The 20,141-nt window shown below is 41.2% G+C and overlaps 1 protein-coding gene across 2 annotated transcripts in view; it reads left to right on the top strand.

Annotated features, from left to right (window-relative positions):
* The window catches only part of cdh23 (cadherin-related 23), a 200,893-nt gene that overhangs the window by 73,714 nt on the left and 107,038 nt on the right, over positions 1–20,141 (top strand). For both annotated transcript variants that reach the window (XM_088635229.1, XM_088635227.1), the window contains exon 9: positions 1,717–1,795. In XM_088635229.1, the coding sequence (XP_088491355.1) occupies positions 1,717–1,795 (79 nt within the window). The remainder of the gene's footprint in view (positions 1–1,716; positions 1,796–20,141) is intronic.

Here is a 20,141-nt window from a genome sequence, read left to right as displayed (position 1 = left end):
AATAGAGCATGAGTACAAACATCTAACATAACACACAGCTATTACAGCAACATGCATAGCCAATAAAGCACACTGAAGACCAGCACACATACAACCAGGCCCATATACTGGCAGCGAATACAGAATGCAGACAGTCAATACAAGATATATCCAACTGATACTGCATGCAGGAGACGCAGCACATTGACAAACAACATACATTCACTCAACACAAGCTGGCCAATACAGACAGCTAATGCAACAGACTGCTCAGCATGTGGTAAGAAGCTTTATTTCCACACTTTGACTTCCATTTTCAACACTTTCCTGCTCTACCTGACTTTTGCCATGATTGCCCAGCATAAACCATGCTCTCGGACACCCCAACATGTTGCTATTTCTTAATGTCCTTCTGTGAACTGGAGAGTGGGAGTCTTGATATTGTTAACTTATTTTATCCAGGTTTATATTAAATGTATTTACATGCTCATGTATAAATAAAACCTAAACATAATAAAGTACACCACAGACTAGAATAATAGCTGTACTCACTCTCCACACAGACACAGACAACAGAAGCAGGCAGTAGGTCTGCACTATGCTGATAAAGTTCTCTTGAAGACTTTGTCTATTGACTAGTGAGAATTTGAGATAAGACCTGAAAAATGACTTGTTTTAATTTGCAAATGACTGGATGGAGAGTGAGGGAAGGGGGAAGGTGTAGTGACCAGTCCAGTCTTGCTACAGAGTAGTGTCCTTGCTCTACTACGTTTTATGAATTTAAAAGAATCGGATCTCACCACACAGACATGTACAGAGTATGGGGGATGGGAAGACTGGGTGTCTTTGGGGCTGTTGACATTTACAAGCAAAAGGAAATCAAACATACCGCATTGTCATAGGTCATTTTTTAAATTGCTTGTCTCCTGAACCTTGCTGCAGCTGTGATCCCCTGAGAGATGACAGATGCTAGATTTTCCATAAATAAAAATTAAATTGTCAAATTAATCACTTTTTTTTAGAAAAAGAAGAGAAAAATCTTGCAATGTGGGTTGAGTATAGAAGCTTACAATGTCATTACTATGCCAGGTGATTGAGTATAGCACTTCACATAGAGATGAAGACAATTTACCAAATTATTTCAAAATATTTTGCAAGGCATTTAGCTTACAGTGGATTTTAAAAGGCCTGTAATTGATTCTTCTATAATTGGTCAGTGACATGAGCTGTTTGGCAGAAACAAGCGTAAATACACTTCAGACACAGTTTATGGATTAAATTGATCTTGCCAGTTTCAAGTGGTATGTTAGACGAGTTTTAAATAGTGAAACTGTTTGAAGTGGTGGGGAGAGCAGCTCTCTGTGCTAATGTAAGTGTTATGCAATCATGGGAATTTCTGTAAGAGTTTTCAAGGCTTTATGACATAAGACTTCTACAACAAAGACTAGTCAGATGTCTTTGAAATCTGAAGCCCAAAAAATTTATGCAGAGTTTGCTGAAAAGCTTAGTTATTAAGTTAGAAAATACACGATTATGCTTGACATACATGTACCTCAGAAACGTAGTGGGGTAAAAAGGTGTAAACTATGTGTCAAGTCTGATTTTTCTTAATGTGAAGAACTGGCAACATTAGCACATTTCCTTAAAATGGAACTTACTCATCAGTAAATCATTCAGTTTAATAAATGTGCTTTAGGAGAATCAGTCCCACTCTGTCTGAGCACTGTCTCTTTCCAGGGCAGCCTGGTGCGTATGATCACTGCCATAGACCAGGACCGTGGGCGTCCCAGGGGCATTGGCTATACTGTCGTCTCAGGTGAGTTCCCCCCGTCACTGCCTGCTTCCTTCGAGTGGTCAATGCCTTTTATTTTATATACAATAACCAACCTTTCGTCGAGAAACCTTCACATTAAAACCTTTTTTAAGGAGTTGCAGCAGTGCTTACAGATAGACTGAGATTGTCAGTAAAATGCTTTTTGAATGTAGTTCTCAGGAGAGCCCACTTCCATATTTAGGAATCAATATCAAAAGGCCGACTGTGACAAGGCCCTGTATTGGTTCAGCCCACAAGAGCCGTGTGTTGTGCGGCACAAGTCTGGCTACTTCTCAATATATGAGTAACAAACTGTTGACTGAAAGTGTAGAGGACTGTTTTAGTTCAATCCCTGCTTTCCTTTTCCCTTCCAAAACCTTTCACCCCTACTACCCTTCAACAACTGCACGTCCCTTAACCAGCATTCCCTTAGAAATGCATTGTGCTCCAAATGAAACTTGAATTTCACAGTGGAAACACAGTCACGGTTAATGTTTGTAAATTCGTAACCAGAGGGCTTCCGTCGGATATTTGAGAGCAAATTAGTCCAAGTGCACGTTGCAGTGCTCTCTAAGGATTTCGTACAGCAGGGTGGATGGCCAATGTTGTGTATTACTGAGACGAGACACAGGTTAAGATTTTGTGTGCCGGTGAAAAAGCTTTCAGCCAGACCAGCAGGGTTCCTAGGTCTATTAGAAGAAGAAGGATCAGTGAATGCAGTTATATTTAAATCACTGCCTCTGGACTGTGTTCCTTCAGCACATCTTTTTGCTCTTGTGGTCATTATTAAGGAGCACCTTGCTTTGATATTCCCAACTCATAGGGCTACACAGTGAAGGAGTGGATTGCTCTCAGTAATCCACTCGACTGCAGGGGCTGCCCTGTGTTTAGTCTTTGATACCTGATCTCACTGCAGTTTAAATTAAACATTTCTGTCCTTCCTCCCTGTGGAAGTGCAAGGCTTCCACACTCACAGCCAAGATAATCCTGATCAAGACGAAGGTGTAAATTAATGTTTCAGCTTGCAGTCTCTGCTTCACAGTGAATAACACTAATACAGAGAGTGGTGGGCTTTAACTATTTGACAGCCAGGCTGTTCCAAAGCCAGCATGTACTGTACTGTACTGTCATATTCCTGATCACTGTCAATTTATGTCATTAAGGAACCTGATTCTTGTCCTTCTGTGTGTGTCTCCGCAACTATTTTTGAATAAACTCATCAGCTTGATTCTGCTTGCTTAAAAAAACAAAATCACTCATGCTGAGAGGTGTGCAGTACCACTGATACAGTAGAACCATCACACTGGGCTGCTGATGGGCTACAGCTTACAGTTTCTGTAATTCCTAGCAATAGTAACAGGTCCGTGAATGACAGGAGTGCTGGTTGTCACAGAAAGCGTCTGAAATACAGTCTCAGCTATATTGCTATTATGAAAAAGTAGCACACAATTTGTTTCATGGCCTGAATTCTTAAGTTTAGCTTTTATTCTAATAATTTGAGTTTGAAAAAGAACATGTGTAAAGCAATTAGAAGAGGAAGAAGCACTGCTTTTACCTATGGGTAGTAGAGTATTAAAACAACTGTTGTGTTTCCTTTTTGTTTTCTGAATTAGAATCCCAGATACTGAAAAAATCTATTGAAAGTATGAGGTTGATAGAAGATATATCTTTGTTAGAGGTCAAAGAGGATAAAACTATATTTTGTAAATGGATGAGTAGTGCTACATTTTATTCTGCTATTATTGTGCCATTCCATGAAATTGGCCATCCCAACAGCATGTTGACAGCAGCATTACCTGGTAGCCTGATCTTGTCAGGTCTTTTAAATGAAGCATGGCTAGGTCTGGTCATTGCTGGGATAGGAGACCTCAAAGGAAAACCTGCTTGCTACTGTAAGTGGTGCTGCTGAACCAGTAGGTGGAATTCTTCCCTCTGGACCAGAAAATCCAAACCCTGTACTATAGGAGGTCCCATCGTTTAGATGAGAAATTAAACCAGAACCTTATCTAATGGATCCTGAAACATCCAATAGCACAGTTTGTGCTAGTAGAGATGTTAACCACAGTGTTTCTGGCTACATTCTACTTCTCGCCTTTTCTATCTGACCTTCCTTAAGTTCCTCCTCAATTCATTTGGTCAAGTAACTTACTGCTCCTCCTAATCAGCTGTGTGGTGAGGTTGCTGGTGCATAATGACTGCCCCCATCAACAGTGGATGAAATGGGTTCCATCCTGTATTTAAAGTACTTTATATAATTCTGTATGACAAACATTATATAAATACAATGAGGTATAATATTATTGTTCTTTGCTTAGTCATCTTTAGACATCTATGTCTAAGTCTGTAGTGCCATAAAGTGGATCTAAAACAATTAATCAATGAATTATACATAGCAATACTTCTTTTAACTTTCTTTTCTTCAAAGATGTTTTAAAAACAATTCATTTGAAAATGCAAATCACAGGATTTTTTTACTAATAGCTGTTGTTGTTGGTGAGAATGCCGAATGGAAATTTTCACATGGAAAAAATAGCGCGATAAAAATAAAATGATTCTGCTGGTGTTATAAACTATCACGCTGTCAAAGAGTTTAAAACGCATGTTGTTCCGCAGAGTTACTTCCAGTCTCTAAATCGACCTTCCAGTGACCTCCCAGTCAAGTTTCAACCGTGCAATAGAAAGTACGCATCCCACAATTCAGCAGCAGCATACGAACAGCTGCCAAAATAATTGCACACCATTACAGTTCAAATACAGGCAGCCATAGCTAGATGCAATGCCCATTCACTTGTCTCCTCTCCATCCAGGTGTTGGACATCAGCTTTTAAGATAATTTTCATGAGATTTCAGAGGTCTCTAAAAGCACATCTGAAAGCTTATTTATTAACTAAGGCTTTTGGGTAGGCTTTAGACTGTGTAACTCCTTGGAGATGTTTCTATAAATGTCATTTTAGAAATCTATATAGTATTATGCTGTATTGTGTAAGTCAGAGGGGTGAATTGCACAATCTGCTGTATACATACCTCAAGTCAGGATATTTCATTCTTATCACTGCATTATTAATGAACTAAACTACAATTATGACTGGAATATACTGTAGTATAGTCTGATGCCTTTTCTTATGTTATATACCTTTTCCCTACTTTTATGCACAGTACATAAAAGTACATACAGCTTCTTTGTTTTCAATAAATTGAAAAGAAATTGAAAAAAATGCAAATTAAATGGCAGGTTTAGGTGTTAGTCTGCCTGCTAATGGAAATGGTGTGATCGGCTATTCTTGGTGTTTCTTTAGCAATTTTGTGCCTGCTTTCTGGAGGGATTTTCTTCATCAGTTCTTGCATTAACGCAACATTAACTTACATTTCTTATACAAATGACCTGAGAGAAGGGAACTGCTTCTTAATGGTTAATGGGGGGATTTGTAGCTTGATGCCATGCTAATGACAACATGTTGCCCAAAGTGAAAACATTTCTATTGCATTCATATTTAAGAAGCAGATACAGTATAGTACTGTATATTTGGTTATCAAAGATTTTATTGGAAATTTGAGGATCATATAATCAAAAAAGGAAAGGTGGTGCAGGCCACCTGTAATATCACAACCATTCATTCTCCCCATGCTGAATGACTGCTCAATGGAGACTCTCAGTTGGGAACTACTGTGCTCTAGGATGGGAACTGGTGCTTTGTTTGCTTCTCTGGTGCAACAGAGCATGGATTAGCAAGGATATAAACTATAGAGTACAATGACATACCATGTGTATGAGAGGATTTTAGATGATGACATAAAGCAGAAGGATCACTTGTCTTCTATCTCCTGGAGGGTTAACGAGCACAGCCAGACTTATAGTGTGTCCTTCACTTTGTCTTTCGCCTAGTATTTGAATTCTTGATGCCACGGACTATTACCTTGGAGTTAACAGTCTTTGTTAGACAATTTTAATGCTCAGTAATATTCCAGACCCACTTTCCAAAGTATACATCATGGTTTTTAAAGCTTTTGCTCCAGAGTAAAATTTATTCTTGATCTGTGGAACATTGAATATGCATATTTAATTTGATAAAAAGGAGGTTTAAGAGAATTCTTTTACAGTTAATTGTAGTTTTGGAATTCTCTGTTATGTTTTATTTAGAAACAGTAAAAGTGGAATTCATTTTTCACCAGGACATAGAAGTAGTTTTTCAGGCAGCCGAAGAGAAGATTGCCCTGGAATGAGGGACCAGTGGCATCCTGGCTCAGTGTCTTATGGAGAGGGTCACTGCAGGGAAAGCTGGGACAGATGGCGGCTCTGGCTGTCCTCACACTGCTGGAAGCTGCAGGCTGTCTGTGCACTGTGTGGCATTTAGCTTTTCTACAAGAAAATGTGGTTTTAGTTCCCAGGCTTCTGTGTACGTTTAGACTTGGGGCTGAGGTGCTTTTTCAGATCTTGCTAATCCACTCTTGCCTGCCAGCCATGGATTCCAATTCACAACTGTGTCACTGTGCCATCTTAGCTCCGGCTGCAGCTGCTTTCACATCCCAGAGTTACTGAGCATCAGCTCCTCAGTGCTGTGTTTCAGGAGATAGCCCGGCATCCGTGACTTGCAAAGTGTAGTCCCCTAGTCCCTGCCATGGGGAAGCATCCCCATAAGATAGCGCTGCTGCCACCATGCTTCAGGGTAGGGATGGTGTTACACAGGTGATGAGGTGTCTTCAGTTTGCACCAGGTGTAGTGTTTTGGACTCAGGCCAAAGAGTTCAATTTTTGTTTCGTCAGACTAGAGAAGCCTTTGCTGGATGGTCTCAGGTCCTGCCACATATCTTTTTGCAAACTCCAGGTATGGAGTTTTAAATATCATCCATCTAGTCACTGTCTCACAGCGGCTAAATCTGCGCAGTAATGCAGACATGAGTGTCCTCAGAAAGGTTCTCCGCTCTCAGCCATGGAACTCTGCAGTTCAGTCAGGGAGACCATTGGGTTCTGGGTCCCTTCTCTGACCAATGTTCTCCCTGCCCAGTTGCTTAGTTTGGGGGAGCTGTAGTAAGAAGATTCTGGGTGGTTCCATATTCTTTCTATTTTCTAATGATGGACCTGACTGTGTTCATGGCAACAGCCTTGAAATGTTTTTATACCCCTTCCCAGATCTGTGCCTCCTCACAGTTCTATCACTGTGTTATATGGATGGCTTTTTGGTCTTCATGGCAGAGTTTCTGCTGTAACATGCACTTTTAAATGAGGGACCTTATATACTGTACACAGGTGTATTTTCTCAGAATCATGTCAACCAATTAAACTGACCACAGGTGCCCTCCAGTCAGGTTTTAAAGACATCTCACTGGAAAACAATGACATGTACATTGGCTCAATTTGAAGTGCCATAGCAAAGGGGATCAACAGTTATCAGATCAAGACAGGTCACATGTTTTTAATTACATGTAAAAAATCCTGAACTTTTGTTCTACCTTGACATTACGGAGTAATTTAAATAGTTGATTAATGACAAAAATCTCACTAAAATATTTCTATTTGAGTTTGCAACATAAGAAATTGTGAAAAAATTCAGAATACTGGATTGGTGAGGTTGGTAAATACTTTCTGAAGGCACTGTAAATAGAATTACAGGAGTGCCATATACTGTACAGTAGATTACAACTGTTGAAGCAAAAGTATAACATAAAAAGTAAATTGATTTTTTTAAATATTGTTCTCAGAAAGGCTAAAAGGTTTGTCATTGTCGTTCTCTCTTTGTTGGTACAAAAACAATTTTAAGACTGCAGAATGGGCCATAATCACATCAGTTTAGATACATGTTTGATCAGTGTTAAAACAGACAAAAAATCATTGCACCACTAAGACTAAAATACAAAGATAGCAGAAGGCCACAAGATCAGTCCTAAATATGGTAGGCAGTAAAGCTGAAAGACACCAGTTCAATCTCAAAGTTACAGCCGACATGACAGTGAGCTCCATTGCTCTGCCTGAGTCTACCCTGCCAGGCCGGAGAGACCGCTGCTGGAGCAGGGCTCCAGTGATCGCCCTGGAGTGGCACAGCAGCCCCACTGCAGGACAGCCATGCTCCACTTCCCATCCCCCTCTGAGGCAGTGGTTTCTGCTCCTCTGAATGCACCCACCTGCAGGCGGTGTGCACCCCAAAATAATACTCACATCCTGCCCAGAATCACTGTTCCTGATAAGAGGAAAAACTCAGTGATGCTAATAAGAATCTGGATGACATGACTCACAGTCTACTGAAAGGCTATTATTTTAATCAGTGATCAGGTCATGGCACACTATTTCTATTGCGGTAAAGCAGATGAGATTTACACATCACAGAAATTCACAGAAATTAATCCCTTCCATCTTCAAGCTTTTAGTGTTTTACAAACAAAGGGTAGTGCTTTTCTTCTGTCTCAGAAACTGCCCAAATATATACATTATATCTATATATAGCCTATATAACTATCTCTAGTGTATACACTGTAGATGTCTAAATGCTATTTTTCACATTATTCCTGTCAGTCAAGGCTCTGCAGTACTTCATCCAATCTGCATGTTTCAAACATGTGGCAAAACTATAAAAAAATATCCCATGAAACCCTAAATAGGCACAATATTCTCAAAAATTAAAAGTGAGTCTTCAGCAGAAGTTGCCATTTAAAAATATCTGAATAAAATGGTGAAAATCCAACAGGGTCTTTTTAGCTGTACAGTATGCACTGTATGAATTTCTACACGAGTAGTATGCAGGGAAAAGTAAGAGGTGGGTAGGAGGAAAGGTAGAAGGGCCTGGCTTTGCTGTTTTGGATGTTGTTGGCTTAATGCAGACTCCTTTTCTACAGTTTTCCGGGAAATGTGTAGCACAGTGAAGGTAGCTTGTTTATCAGTACCCAGAACATCAATTCAACTTCCAGTCAAAAAAACTCCAAACCTGCTCATTAAAGGCAGCTTTCCAGAAGGTGACAGATTTGGAATTTGTGATTGACAAGTAGGTTAAGGTTTGATTTAATTCTGGCCTTAATAAGTCACATTCTGCTGAGTTGTCAATAGCCTGTTTTAAAGAAGGGGCTTTAGTAATCCAATTCAGTAACATAGGGATAGCTTTTTTGTATAAAGATTTCAGGCACGTCGCTGGACAGTTTAGATCTGGATTGTCCAGCCACTCAGTCTGAGAGCTCACCGGATTTCTGTAAAACAAAAGACTTTAAATGTTCATCCAGTGGTTTTTACTGCCATGTGAATAAGCTTTTTTCTTAGTTTTGTTTCAGGGAGGTCTATGTTATTGCTCAGCAAGGTTATGGTGTAGCAGCCTGCAGAGATATCTTTTTAATAAGTGAACAAGGATGAATACATTTAGCTGAAGTCGTGGAAGCTGCAAGCTTGGAGATTCTTGTCAGGTTCTTACAGGGCTTGTTTTTTTTTCCATCACCGTCGCTTTTACTATTATTTTTATTATTGTATTTTTGTACTTTAAATAAAATGCCTCATTTGCTATTCATTAAATTCTTCATATTCCCAAACACTGGGGACCAATGTGGAGGGCTGTTTGCCAGATCTGCACAGTCAAAGCACAGCAGCAGTGAGAATACAGAGATAGAGTTAGAGTGCCAGGATGTTGTGGCCCATGGCTCGGAGCTGTTCAAATCCACAAGGATCCTGGAGCTTCCTTTTGCATCAACCCTGAGAATAACAAGTTGGACTAAATTCAAAATCGTGCTAGTATATTCTAGGAGCACAGGAGCCTGAAACGCTGACAAGGTTCCTTTCTTAAATTGGCCTCCTGAAGGTGTTCTGTATGTGCAACAATGCTATGAGCACGACATGTACACACTGGTGCTCAGAACTGAAGGATGTCTGAAGCAATGAGGTCTGACAGTGGGCTCTATTAATTTTGAAAGAGACTTGTGTATCAAAGGCGCAGTCCCCACCCAAATTATCCCACCCAAAATTTAAGAGATATCATTAAGAGATGTCAATATGCTATTTTTGTTTTGACTACCAAAATCATTTTGCTGATCTTTGAGGACAGCACTTCATATTGGAGGTAACTGTTAGAGAAAATAGTCTTGCACAGATGGGCATGGAGCAATCGGGTACTTTTAACATTTTCAATGTACCACCTCCTTGTAATAGCCTTCAGCTATCCAGCTATGGATACCTCCAGTCTGCTTCCTTTCATTTCCTCATTCCATCTGAAGCCCAGTTGCACTCTAAGCAGCCAGCGTGCCCTTTGCTGTGCCAATACAGGCAAGGGGACTTACGAGCACTCTGCTCCAGTTTGCAGCTGTGTGAGCCACTCAACATTTCATGCACTGTGATCTCTAAAATACCTTAAAGGAGAACAAGCACCGATGGAGGGACTGTTGCTTTTCCCACGTCTTTCTATGAGACAGACAGGTCTCTGGGTTCAACTGTGAATGGGAAACCACAGAAACATGGGCCTGCTCCAGCCCACTGAATCTTGGCAGTGCTGAGCAAATTATGCACTGCTGCTCTAGAAATCCCAGCCATAGCTGGTTAATAGCAAGGCAAAGGTGAACCGTCAAGACCTTATAGCACAACCAGCACTCCAAGCACCTGCCCCTAACACAAGCAGTTCATAGCTGTTTCAGCAGGATTTGCAGCTTAGCGGCTCATTCATATTTCAATAACAATGTGCACACCTAGACAGGCAGCCTTCCAGCAGGCATAGAATTAAGTGTAGAAAGTCATTTCAGCCATTGCAGGAAAGAACACTAAAGAAATGTACAGGTATGCCTTCCAATGAAAACATGCTATTGGCACTTCTAAAATGTTTTCATACAGTAAATCCTGTAAAGGTATTGAGGTCAAGAGAAAATAAAGGGCCTTGATGTCTCACTTGTCAGAATATCATCCAGGTGGATGCTGCACATTGGTGGTGGTGGAGGGGAGTCCCCATTACCTGTAAAGTGCTTTGAGTGGAGTGTCCAGAAAAGAGCTATATAAATGTAAGCAATTATTATTATTATTAATATGATTTCACCTCAGCAGCATTAATGACTGTTGTGGCTCATAGTGCGGAGAAGTATGGATTGGAGGAGAGATGTTGACTGTTTCAACAGGCTGTTTAGAGTCTTTTCAGCATGACTCACTGATATACAGCTACATTAGGGTATTTTCTCATCTGATTAGGAGGCTGATAGAGCCACGTTTGACTGGCAAATGACCCAGAATAACAATTCAGCAACTTCCTTATCTCTTTTTTCATTTTCTCTCTCTTCCTTTGCCTGTACTTCTCTTGAAGTTTCTCTCCCCGATCCCTGTACTCACTATTGTAGCCACAGGCTGTCTGCCTGATTGCCAGATTTCCTGTTTTTCTGCTTCCCATTTTCCAGACCACTACAGTTAGTAATGTGAAAGCCCTGGCAATTTGCAGATGTCACACATCTGAGCAAGTCTCTGCAGTCTGTGCACAGCCTTCAGGAAGCAGGGAACAATACTGCTGAGCTACAGTGCCACAGTCACACAGCCTGTTTCTGAGATGCATATAGTTTGTGTGTTGTTCTGTGTATTAGAGGTGTCTGTCAGTCAGTGTGTACTACAGTGTGCATCCCTCACCATTAGCTACCAAGCTACCAGACCCATCTGAATGAAGAAGACAGTGTGAACAGGAATAATAATAATAATAATAATAATAATTGCTTACACTTATATAGCGCTTTTCTGGACACTCCACTCAAAGCGCTTTACAGGTAATGGGGACTCCCCTCCACCACCACCAATGTGCAGCGTCCACCTGGATGATGCGACGGCAGCCATAGTGCGCCAGAACGCTCACCACACATCAGCTATCAGTGGGGAGGAGAGCAGAGTAATGTAGCCAATTCATAGAGGGGGATTATTAGGAGGCCATGATTAGTAAGGGCCAATTGGAAATTTTGGCCAGGACACCGGGGTTACACCCCTACTCTTTTCGAGAAGCGCCCTGGGATTTTTAATGACCACAGAGAGTCAGGACCTCGGTTTTACGTCTCATCCGAAGGACGGCGCCTGTTTACAGTATAGTGTCCCCGTCACTATACTGGGGCATTAGGACCCACATGGACCGCAGGGTGAGCGCCCCCCGCTGGCCCCACTAACACCTCTTCCAGCAGCAACCTTAGTTTTTCCCAGGAGGTCTCCCATCCAGGTACTGACCAGGCTCACACCTGCTTAGCTTCAGTGGGTTGGTTGCCAGTTGTGAGTTGCAGGGTGATATGGCTGCTGGCATAATGGAGAATGGAGATGTTCCATGTGATCCCTGGGAGACAATTTAATATCAATCTGTTTCAGTTTAAAAACATTTGCAGTTCCAGAAGGCCTGAGCCATTGCTACAATAAAAGAAAAGATTCTGAGAGCAGAACAACTCAAAGTCAAAACATTATAACACAGAAGGATTTGATCTCCAGCATACCAGCTTCTGACTGAAGGCCTCAAGCAGCCATCTCCCTTGTCAGAGCAGCTGCAATAAAACCCAGGCCTCCAGATGAAAATAGACTGCCATTTGATTTGTTTTCCTGTTTATTGTTAGATTTTGATATTTATAACATGCTTGTTCTCCTAGTTGACAAAAACCCCTGTTTAGTTCTCAGTGGTAACATACGGTACATCCAGCAGAGTGTATTTCCTATTGAATTAGGCACCTGGTCCCGGGGATTCCTTTGGTATGAGAATGGAGATCACTTATTTCTGTGATACTGTATCACAGATTTCCCAGGGCTACATATTGCAGTAGCTCTGCCCAATATTTTATAACCATAGAACCATAGATCGTGGAAGAAAAAAATCTCATGCTATTTTGCAAAACGTGGCAAACAATGCCAAGGTAGGCATGCTGAAACATCTTCGCAAGATTAACAATTAATAAAACAACGACTTAATACAAAGCATTTTTTTTCTTATTTTAATGACTCTGAGCGTTCCAAGGATTTTGAGTTAAATTCAGAGAAAAGATGCTTATTTTGCACACTATAATCTTCCATGCAGTTTCCTGAAGGGTTTGCTGGGCTGAATCTTGCTGGCTTTGTGTGATAATACTTCAGAAATCCTGACCCTCCAGATCTCAACTCTTCTTCCTCCCTTCTGTCCTCTCCAAAGGTCCCTCCAAAGGCATCATCAATGCTCTTCTGTGAGAACAAGTCGTGCAGCCCTGCCTCCCTCTTTGGCCCTGGAGCTGCAGATTTATGGAGCTGTGCAGTGCCAACTCTGTGGGCTCTGCACAGACAGGGGGGGTCTCATTTGTTGTAATAGGATAAGGGTTTCAATGTGATTGTGTACTTTCCTGAAGGATGTAATTATAGCAGGACTCTCTGCATCTTCCTTCACACTCTCACAGGAAAAATCACAGATGTTCACAAACAGTACTGTATGTACAGTATACATACCTCCACAATGGCAAGCTATATATTGTGCATTAGAGATGCATTATGTGTGCTTTTTATTACGTTTTACTTTACTAGATGTTAAAAATGATTAATTGAGTAGAGATTGTGCATTGATTTTCATTTGCACTAGCTGTCAGGTTCTTCAAATCATGAAATCAAGAGAAATTGCTGTTTTAATTAAAAGATGCTTTTGCATATGATAAGGACCAATAAATAAATATTGAAAACAGGGTTAGATGTGAGGTATTCTTATCCACTCTTCCAAGGTGAATTGTTTTTTTTTCATTTTTTTTCCTATGCAGGGTTTATCAATCAATCCAAAGCAATTACATCTGTTCTTCAACTTTAAGTGTCCATCACCTTACTCAGTGTCATTCTAGACCCCTGTCAGAAAACACATTCTGAATAAAAGTTACATACTTCCCTACTACTGTACATATACAAGCACACACAGAGCCTGTCTTCCGTCTTCTCCCTCCTGTCATTATAAGGCTGCAGCACTCAAAGCAGATTGCTTGGGGTTTGTAACAGGTGAGCGAGCGGCTCTGCAAACAGACTGGCTTGCTAGATTGTAATTCTGGTCAGGCCAGTGGAGCAGACAAACCAATTTAGAGCCATCATGGTCTCATTGAGTGTACACAAGAGGTTGGATAAGTGAGCAGCTGGCCTCTCTAGACTTGCAGTTTATCCAGGGGGGCGGGAGAGGTTGGGGGGGTCAGATAGACTGAACAACACTGCAAACACAAGAGAGATGGAGTCAGGGGCACTGATTAATTTTTTGTTCTTCTTTTTCATGAACTTTATTGATCAGAACACCTTCAAGAAAACTATGAAACAGCTAAAGAAGTAGAAAGCAGTGATTATGTGTTTTGTGCTAGTTGTGAATGGAGGGGTTTGGGTAAAATCCATCAGTTTGAATTATTGTTGCATGTCACAGGTGCAATTGCATGCATCGTCGTCAAGATTATTCCAGTGTTCGCCCTGTGATACCCAGCCTGGCACTGAGCTAGAAGCTTAACATGGGTTTGTTACATCACTTAAAGAAAGAAGACATCTGAGACTGGCAGCTGATGCTTATATTCATTCTGATACATACGGACGACTTGCGGAAAGCATTTGTTTTCCAGAATGTCACCTTCAACAGTGCACAAAATGGACATAAGGCCACTGAGATGTATCCTATGAGATTGCAGAGGAAAGAAGCTCATTCATTTATGTGTTTGTCTTAGTTTTTGTGGATTAAGTTTTCAGTCTTAGGATGAAGTCTTCAGTGGTTGTTATTGCATATAGCTACAGTATGTGGAACTGGATCCACTAACAGAGGGAAAAGTAATCCTCTTCTTTTGAAATCCCTACATCAGTTATGAATATAGCTTCCATTGGCATCTGAATGTGTTGCACCATCCCTCTCCATACAGCTCACATTCAGAAAATTCATACTTAAAGGCTTCATTGTTCAACACACTTTCTTCCTGGGAGCTACCTCACTGTTTTAAGTTGCTCCCTCTTCATTCTTTCATTCCCCTAGCCCGCTGAGCATAAGCATACAGGAGAAGGAAAAGCCCTGCCAAAACAATCAGTGTGCAAAAAGTATCTACAAGAAACAATCAGAGCAAAAGAATGAGGCTATTACCGAGAGGAGAGAAAGAACGAGCCCTCTACACTGTGTGTGTGTGTGACACCAATGAGATTATTCCAGCCCCTCTCTGTGTGGGCTCCGCTCCCCAAATCCATCCATTCTCCTCCTCATTTTTCTTTATCTTATGTGATTCAAGCAGTCAAATGTAAAAGAAGCGAAAGCAGTCCCAGCAGCACTGGCAGTAGCTTTAGCTGCAGCTTATCTATGGTGAACTTTGCACGCCTGTGCTCTCATCAAATCTGTCCCTACAGTACAGAACCCCTTATTATTCTGATGTCAAAACACGTGACTCTCGGTGGTCGTTATTTTATTTCGATGGCTATCTTCGCATTTGTTTTTGAAATGTCCGTAGCCTTCCTTCTAAGGTTACAAGCAAAGTGTACCCTAAACTAAGCCAAGGTTAAAATCTTCCCTTTATTTTCATCCTTCCCCTGTTCAGGGCTGATGATGTCCTAATGGGGTTGGGTTCTGGGCTCATACAGCTGTAATTAACTTTGCTGGTTTGTTTGCGTAGAGAAATTCCCATGGACTTGGGTGTGTAAAAGCTCATTAGTTTTGCAACCATTTACCGATCCCTAACACTTAATCTTTTTTTTATTATTTAACCCATCTAATCATCTTCCGTAAGATTTTTTTAATATATTTTGTAACATTTTTTAAAGCAATATATAGGAATTGGATGCTTTCCTCAAAAGCTGTGCTGTATACATCTGATTGATGGTGGACAGCAGTGGTGGTAGCAGTAATGGTCAAATTATTAAGGGCCACATCAGGGGCAGCTTAAGCAGATTTAGATTTAGCAGTGGCAGCAGCAGTAGCTCTAGCAGCTGTGATGGCAACAGCAGTAGCAGCTCCAACAGACTCAGCAGTAGCCGTAGCAGTTGTGGCCACAGTTGTGTCTGCCCGAAGCCATCGCCATCACCCTCGGATCCTGATGGAAGCGTGACTTGGGGCAAGGAGCCTGAATGCTGTTTAGGCAAGCGGTAAAAATTCAGAGATTGCGGATGCCGACCCTCCCTCACCCCCAATCCGCAGTAATTACCAGGAGGTCTTTTCTCATTCCCCTCCCCTGTGTTTAGCGACTCTTTCCGCCAATCTGTGCTGAAAAGAAAGCCGCAGTGGCAAAAAGAGCCCCTCGCTCACCTCACTCCCGGAATAACTACGAAGCTGCACGCAGCCGGCACAAACACAAAAGAGCTGGGGTGACACAGGTTAATTTGTTTCTTTTTCTGTTATCAAAATAATATCCTACAAATCCATAAATAATAATAAAAATGACTCTCGGCCTTATAGAAATGCCTTCATGCCCTGCACCACATGTCACCTTCATTCCTTACTGGAATGATATAGCCAGATAGTCACTCTGTCCATCAGTGCTAGTCTGGTTAGTAATTATTAATCAATTACCCACTTCCTCCCAGGCAAGTTGGGAAGTCCATGTTAGAACCACAGGAAGACCTTGGTTTTACATTGCTTAAACAAGCCTATGGTAATAGTGCTGTATGATTTTCCAAAGTAAGTATATGCAAGAGATAAGTGACAGTGTGAATTTGTTTTATGGCATAGTGTTTTCATTACAATGCACCTAAGGTGAGATGATACTGGGCAAAAGGAAAAACATCTATTCTTCCTTTTGCTATAATGCTTGATGAGAGATTGAAGTTTTAGATTCAGAATTTTCAATTTAGTATGATAAAATTTAGAACGTTAAAATTGTGCTTTAATATATCTTGAGGATTGTAAGTGAATTTCAGTGGCATTAGTTCCTGTAGTGTTCCTCTCCTTCTACATCAAACTGGCAATTTATTTTTTTTCCTTTCTTCAAACAGCTGTTGATTAGAAGATGCGGGATATTTTATTAGATGCCATGGAGTACATTGCAACAATCAGACTTTGCCTGTTGGTTATTTTCTGCAGTGAGTGCGAAGATGGCCCCACTCAGAGCAGCATCAATAATGACAACATTATCTACAGAGCACAGGCAGTTACTTCTTGTGTCAGCTTTATTCAAACACAAAAATACATTCAACCCTTTACGCATTAAGATATCTACTGTTAACATCGTCTCAGGGGGATGCTATGTGTACATCTAGAATTAGTGTACTGAAGCGCACAGTCCGCCTTTTCTGTCTCTTCCTGTCTCTCCACCTCCCTTGCACTCTATCTGTCGTTGGATGTGTCTTTTACTTTTTATTTGAACATTAAATGATGTCAGGAATGATCTTCCTCCTGAGTGCTTGCTGTGAGTGTATCCTTGGCAGAGAGTGAGAGAGAAATGGAAGGAGACAAATGATTGCTTTAAGAGAGAAAATCACCCCCCTCCCTTTGCGGGAAGCAAAATTGGAAAGAGCATTGGGTGATGCTGTGCTGGTTCAAAACATTCAGCTTTGCAATGCAATTGGTCATTATGGGTTTTTAGTGGAAGCACTCAGTTTGCTCCTGTGCCCCCCCTCCCAGAACTTCACTTGTCTCCCAAGACACAGGCAGGTAATTGCTAAGAGGGTTTCAGTGCTCTAAATATGGTGGACTCTTTGTTACTGCCAACGAGCCTGTAGTACTGTATTTTCCTATAGCAATAGAAATGAATCTTACAGGGGCTTTCAGGATTGAAAACGGGATTTAAACAAGCAGTCATGAGACCTGATGCAAACTGTGAGGCCAAGCTATGGGATTCTAGAAGAAGCAGCCGGACATGACTGTGGCTAAGAAGTAAGAATATCAGAATATCCTCCAGTCCCTTTCAGTGCCAGAGTGGGGCATGTGGATAAAGCCACCACTGCAAGCCACAGGACAAGAGCATGGATGTGTCTTTTTCAGACAGCTATAACATTTCCGGCTCAAGGTGTGAGGGGCCTGGGTTTCAGTCACAGAGGCCCTTGCTCCTTACCAGCCAGGCCAGGGGAGGACAGTGACTGCAGCACTGTCTTCTGAGCCTGAAGAAAATGACACAAACAGAAAGGATAGTAGGTGAAGAGAGAGGCAGAGGCCTCAGGGGCCACAAGTGAAGAAAGAATAAGTTCCAGAGGGATTTTGAAGTAGGGAGCATGGGAAATGTAGAGGAGAGTTGGAAAGAGAGGTAAAACTTAGAAAAAGCAAAAGAGTGTGAAGGAATTTCCTGGAGGGCAGGGGGAGGAGGGCTGGTCTTGCACTTTCACAAGGATATAGGAAAAGTTATCCAAGGTTGTTGGTCTCGTTCTCTCAGTTGAAGCTTTTAAACAATTTATTTATCCAAGAGTCTTGTCCAGTCTTGTTTCAGACCCCAGTTCTGTTTTACAAAAAGATGTGCCTATAATCTTCCACCCTAAAGAAATCTGCACTTACTGTAATTTCCACTTGTTTCTGTGGGTCTTGTTTTCATTTCTGAACCCCCAGGATGGTTATTCTCATGTTGCAGGGTGGTTGTGTTATAGCAGGTGAGGGTAACGCTATGAAGAGGCTTATCGCTCACTGTCTGCTGCTTCCATCTGCCCTGTGTAATTAGTGTGCAGCGAGCGGAGAGACCAGCTGGTTGTGCTGTGGCAGGGAGAGTGAGAGAGCAAATCAGGGAAAGATATGGAGAGGGGTGTGTCTGTGCACTTAGAAAAGTTTACTGTTAAATCATGGTACTAGTATGACATGAGACTTATTTAAGAAATTATGTTCTGCTATGAGCCTGGCAGTGTCTGGAGCTCTTACTCTAGTCCTTGGACAGGTACAATCCAGTAGGCTTAATAGGCAACCATTTAGTCATCAGTTCTGATACGCCTGGAAACGTGTAATTTTTCAAATATATACAGATTATTTCTTCAATTTTAGAACTGATTTGTGTCACAAATCAGACACAGAAAATAGCTGGGTTACCTTTATTGAATAAATAGCTTGCTTAGTTGATCAATACATAACAATGGTTTTTGACTTAGGGTGACCAATAAGAGTCACTAGACTGGGGTTGTTTAAGACTGGGGTTTGGAAACCCACAGTAAAAATCAAAATAAGAACTATTTGAAACACAAATTCAAACCGCATGAAAAAGATTTCACCACCATCAAGTCTGTCTCAACAATGGTACTGATTTATATGGCTGGAGCTGAGCCCCATGAAAAGCTAACTGACCAAGCACTGAGGACACAATACTACCTCTGCATTTTCACACAGGTACTGTCAATGGGTGAATCAGTTTGTGGAGCTCCATACTTAAATCCAGCTGCATTCATTAAAGACAGGACAGCCCCTAACCCTGCCCAAATCCCTTGAATTTTAATCTTAAATGTTTTTGTAAAGGTAAAAATTATAGAAATTCTCAGAAGTGGTCTGTATTTTATTTATGGAGATGGGAGAAAATATCTGGGGTCGTGCATAACACCCTTCTTGTTATTTTAGTCCTAATTTATTATTTTTAGTTTTCATATTTGTGTTTTTAAGGGACGCAATAGAGTCCTCAGTGTGTGACAGTGTGGTGGCTTGCTGTCCCAGTGAGCTTTTATTTGGTTTTAGTTGTGATGTATTAGTGGTACTCGATCCTATGTGATAAGAGAAAAAGACTGGAAATGGTATTAAGAGATAAAATAGTAATCATGCATTCTGTGTTTTTTTAGATCATTGTTGTCTAAATTTAAAGTAATCTCTGTCTAAGAGCTGCAAAGCAGTAAATTAGGAAGAGTAAAGAATGAGTCCTGACTACCTGGTCATTAAAGATGCTATGGTTATGTCCGTAAGAGTAGGGGTGTTAGTCCCAGTTTCTAGACTAAATTGTTCTCTGGGTTTTAATAGTCTGGCCTCCTTAAAATGAGGACCAGGACTACTTCACCTTAATAGATTGGCATCCCATTGAGGAAGATGGGTCGTATGATTTATAGTCCAGTTAACATTAGAGAAACCAAGATGAGCTCTAGCCCGATGAGTCACTGTGGCTCTGGTATGGGCCTTTATCTATTACTTGTACTGTAAGGATTAAAGAGGAAACCTCTGCTGTTCCAGCTCTGCCTCTCAACTAGCCTGAACAATGGCACTGCCTAGAGCTAGTTCAAGGAAGACTAGACACTGTCTTTCACCAGAGCTGCCCCTTTCAAGCAGGGTTTAAGGAGTGTAGGATTCCTGTCATGCTACTTTTATGTGATCAATTTAGAATGAGGAAATGTCATTCTGCATTTGACCTTTCTTGGGGTCTCACTCACAATTATCCTGTTCTGATTAAGGGATCTTTTATATCATCTGATCCGGACTTACTTCATGAGTTATAACAGTTGTTCATGGTGATCTCTGCGTGCCAGTCTCAAAGTACATTCCAACTTAGCTGTCCTCTCTGTGCCTGGATTGCAACCTTTCTTTGCATCTGCATTGTTCCTCTTGATTTTTTCCTCTGTT

This window comes from Lepisosteus platostomus, chromosome 6 (genome assembly GCF_059453375.1).
Source record: "Lepisosteus platostomus isolate fLepPlt1 chromosome 6, fLepPlt1.hap1, whole genome shotgun sequence".
Lineage (NCBI taxonomy): Eukaryota > Metazoa > Chordata > Actinopteri > Semionotiformes > Lepisosteidae > Lepisosteus > Lepisosteus platostomus.
Note: the sequence above shows the minus strand (reverse complement) of the source record. Positions and strands in the feature narration are given on the sequence as shown.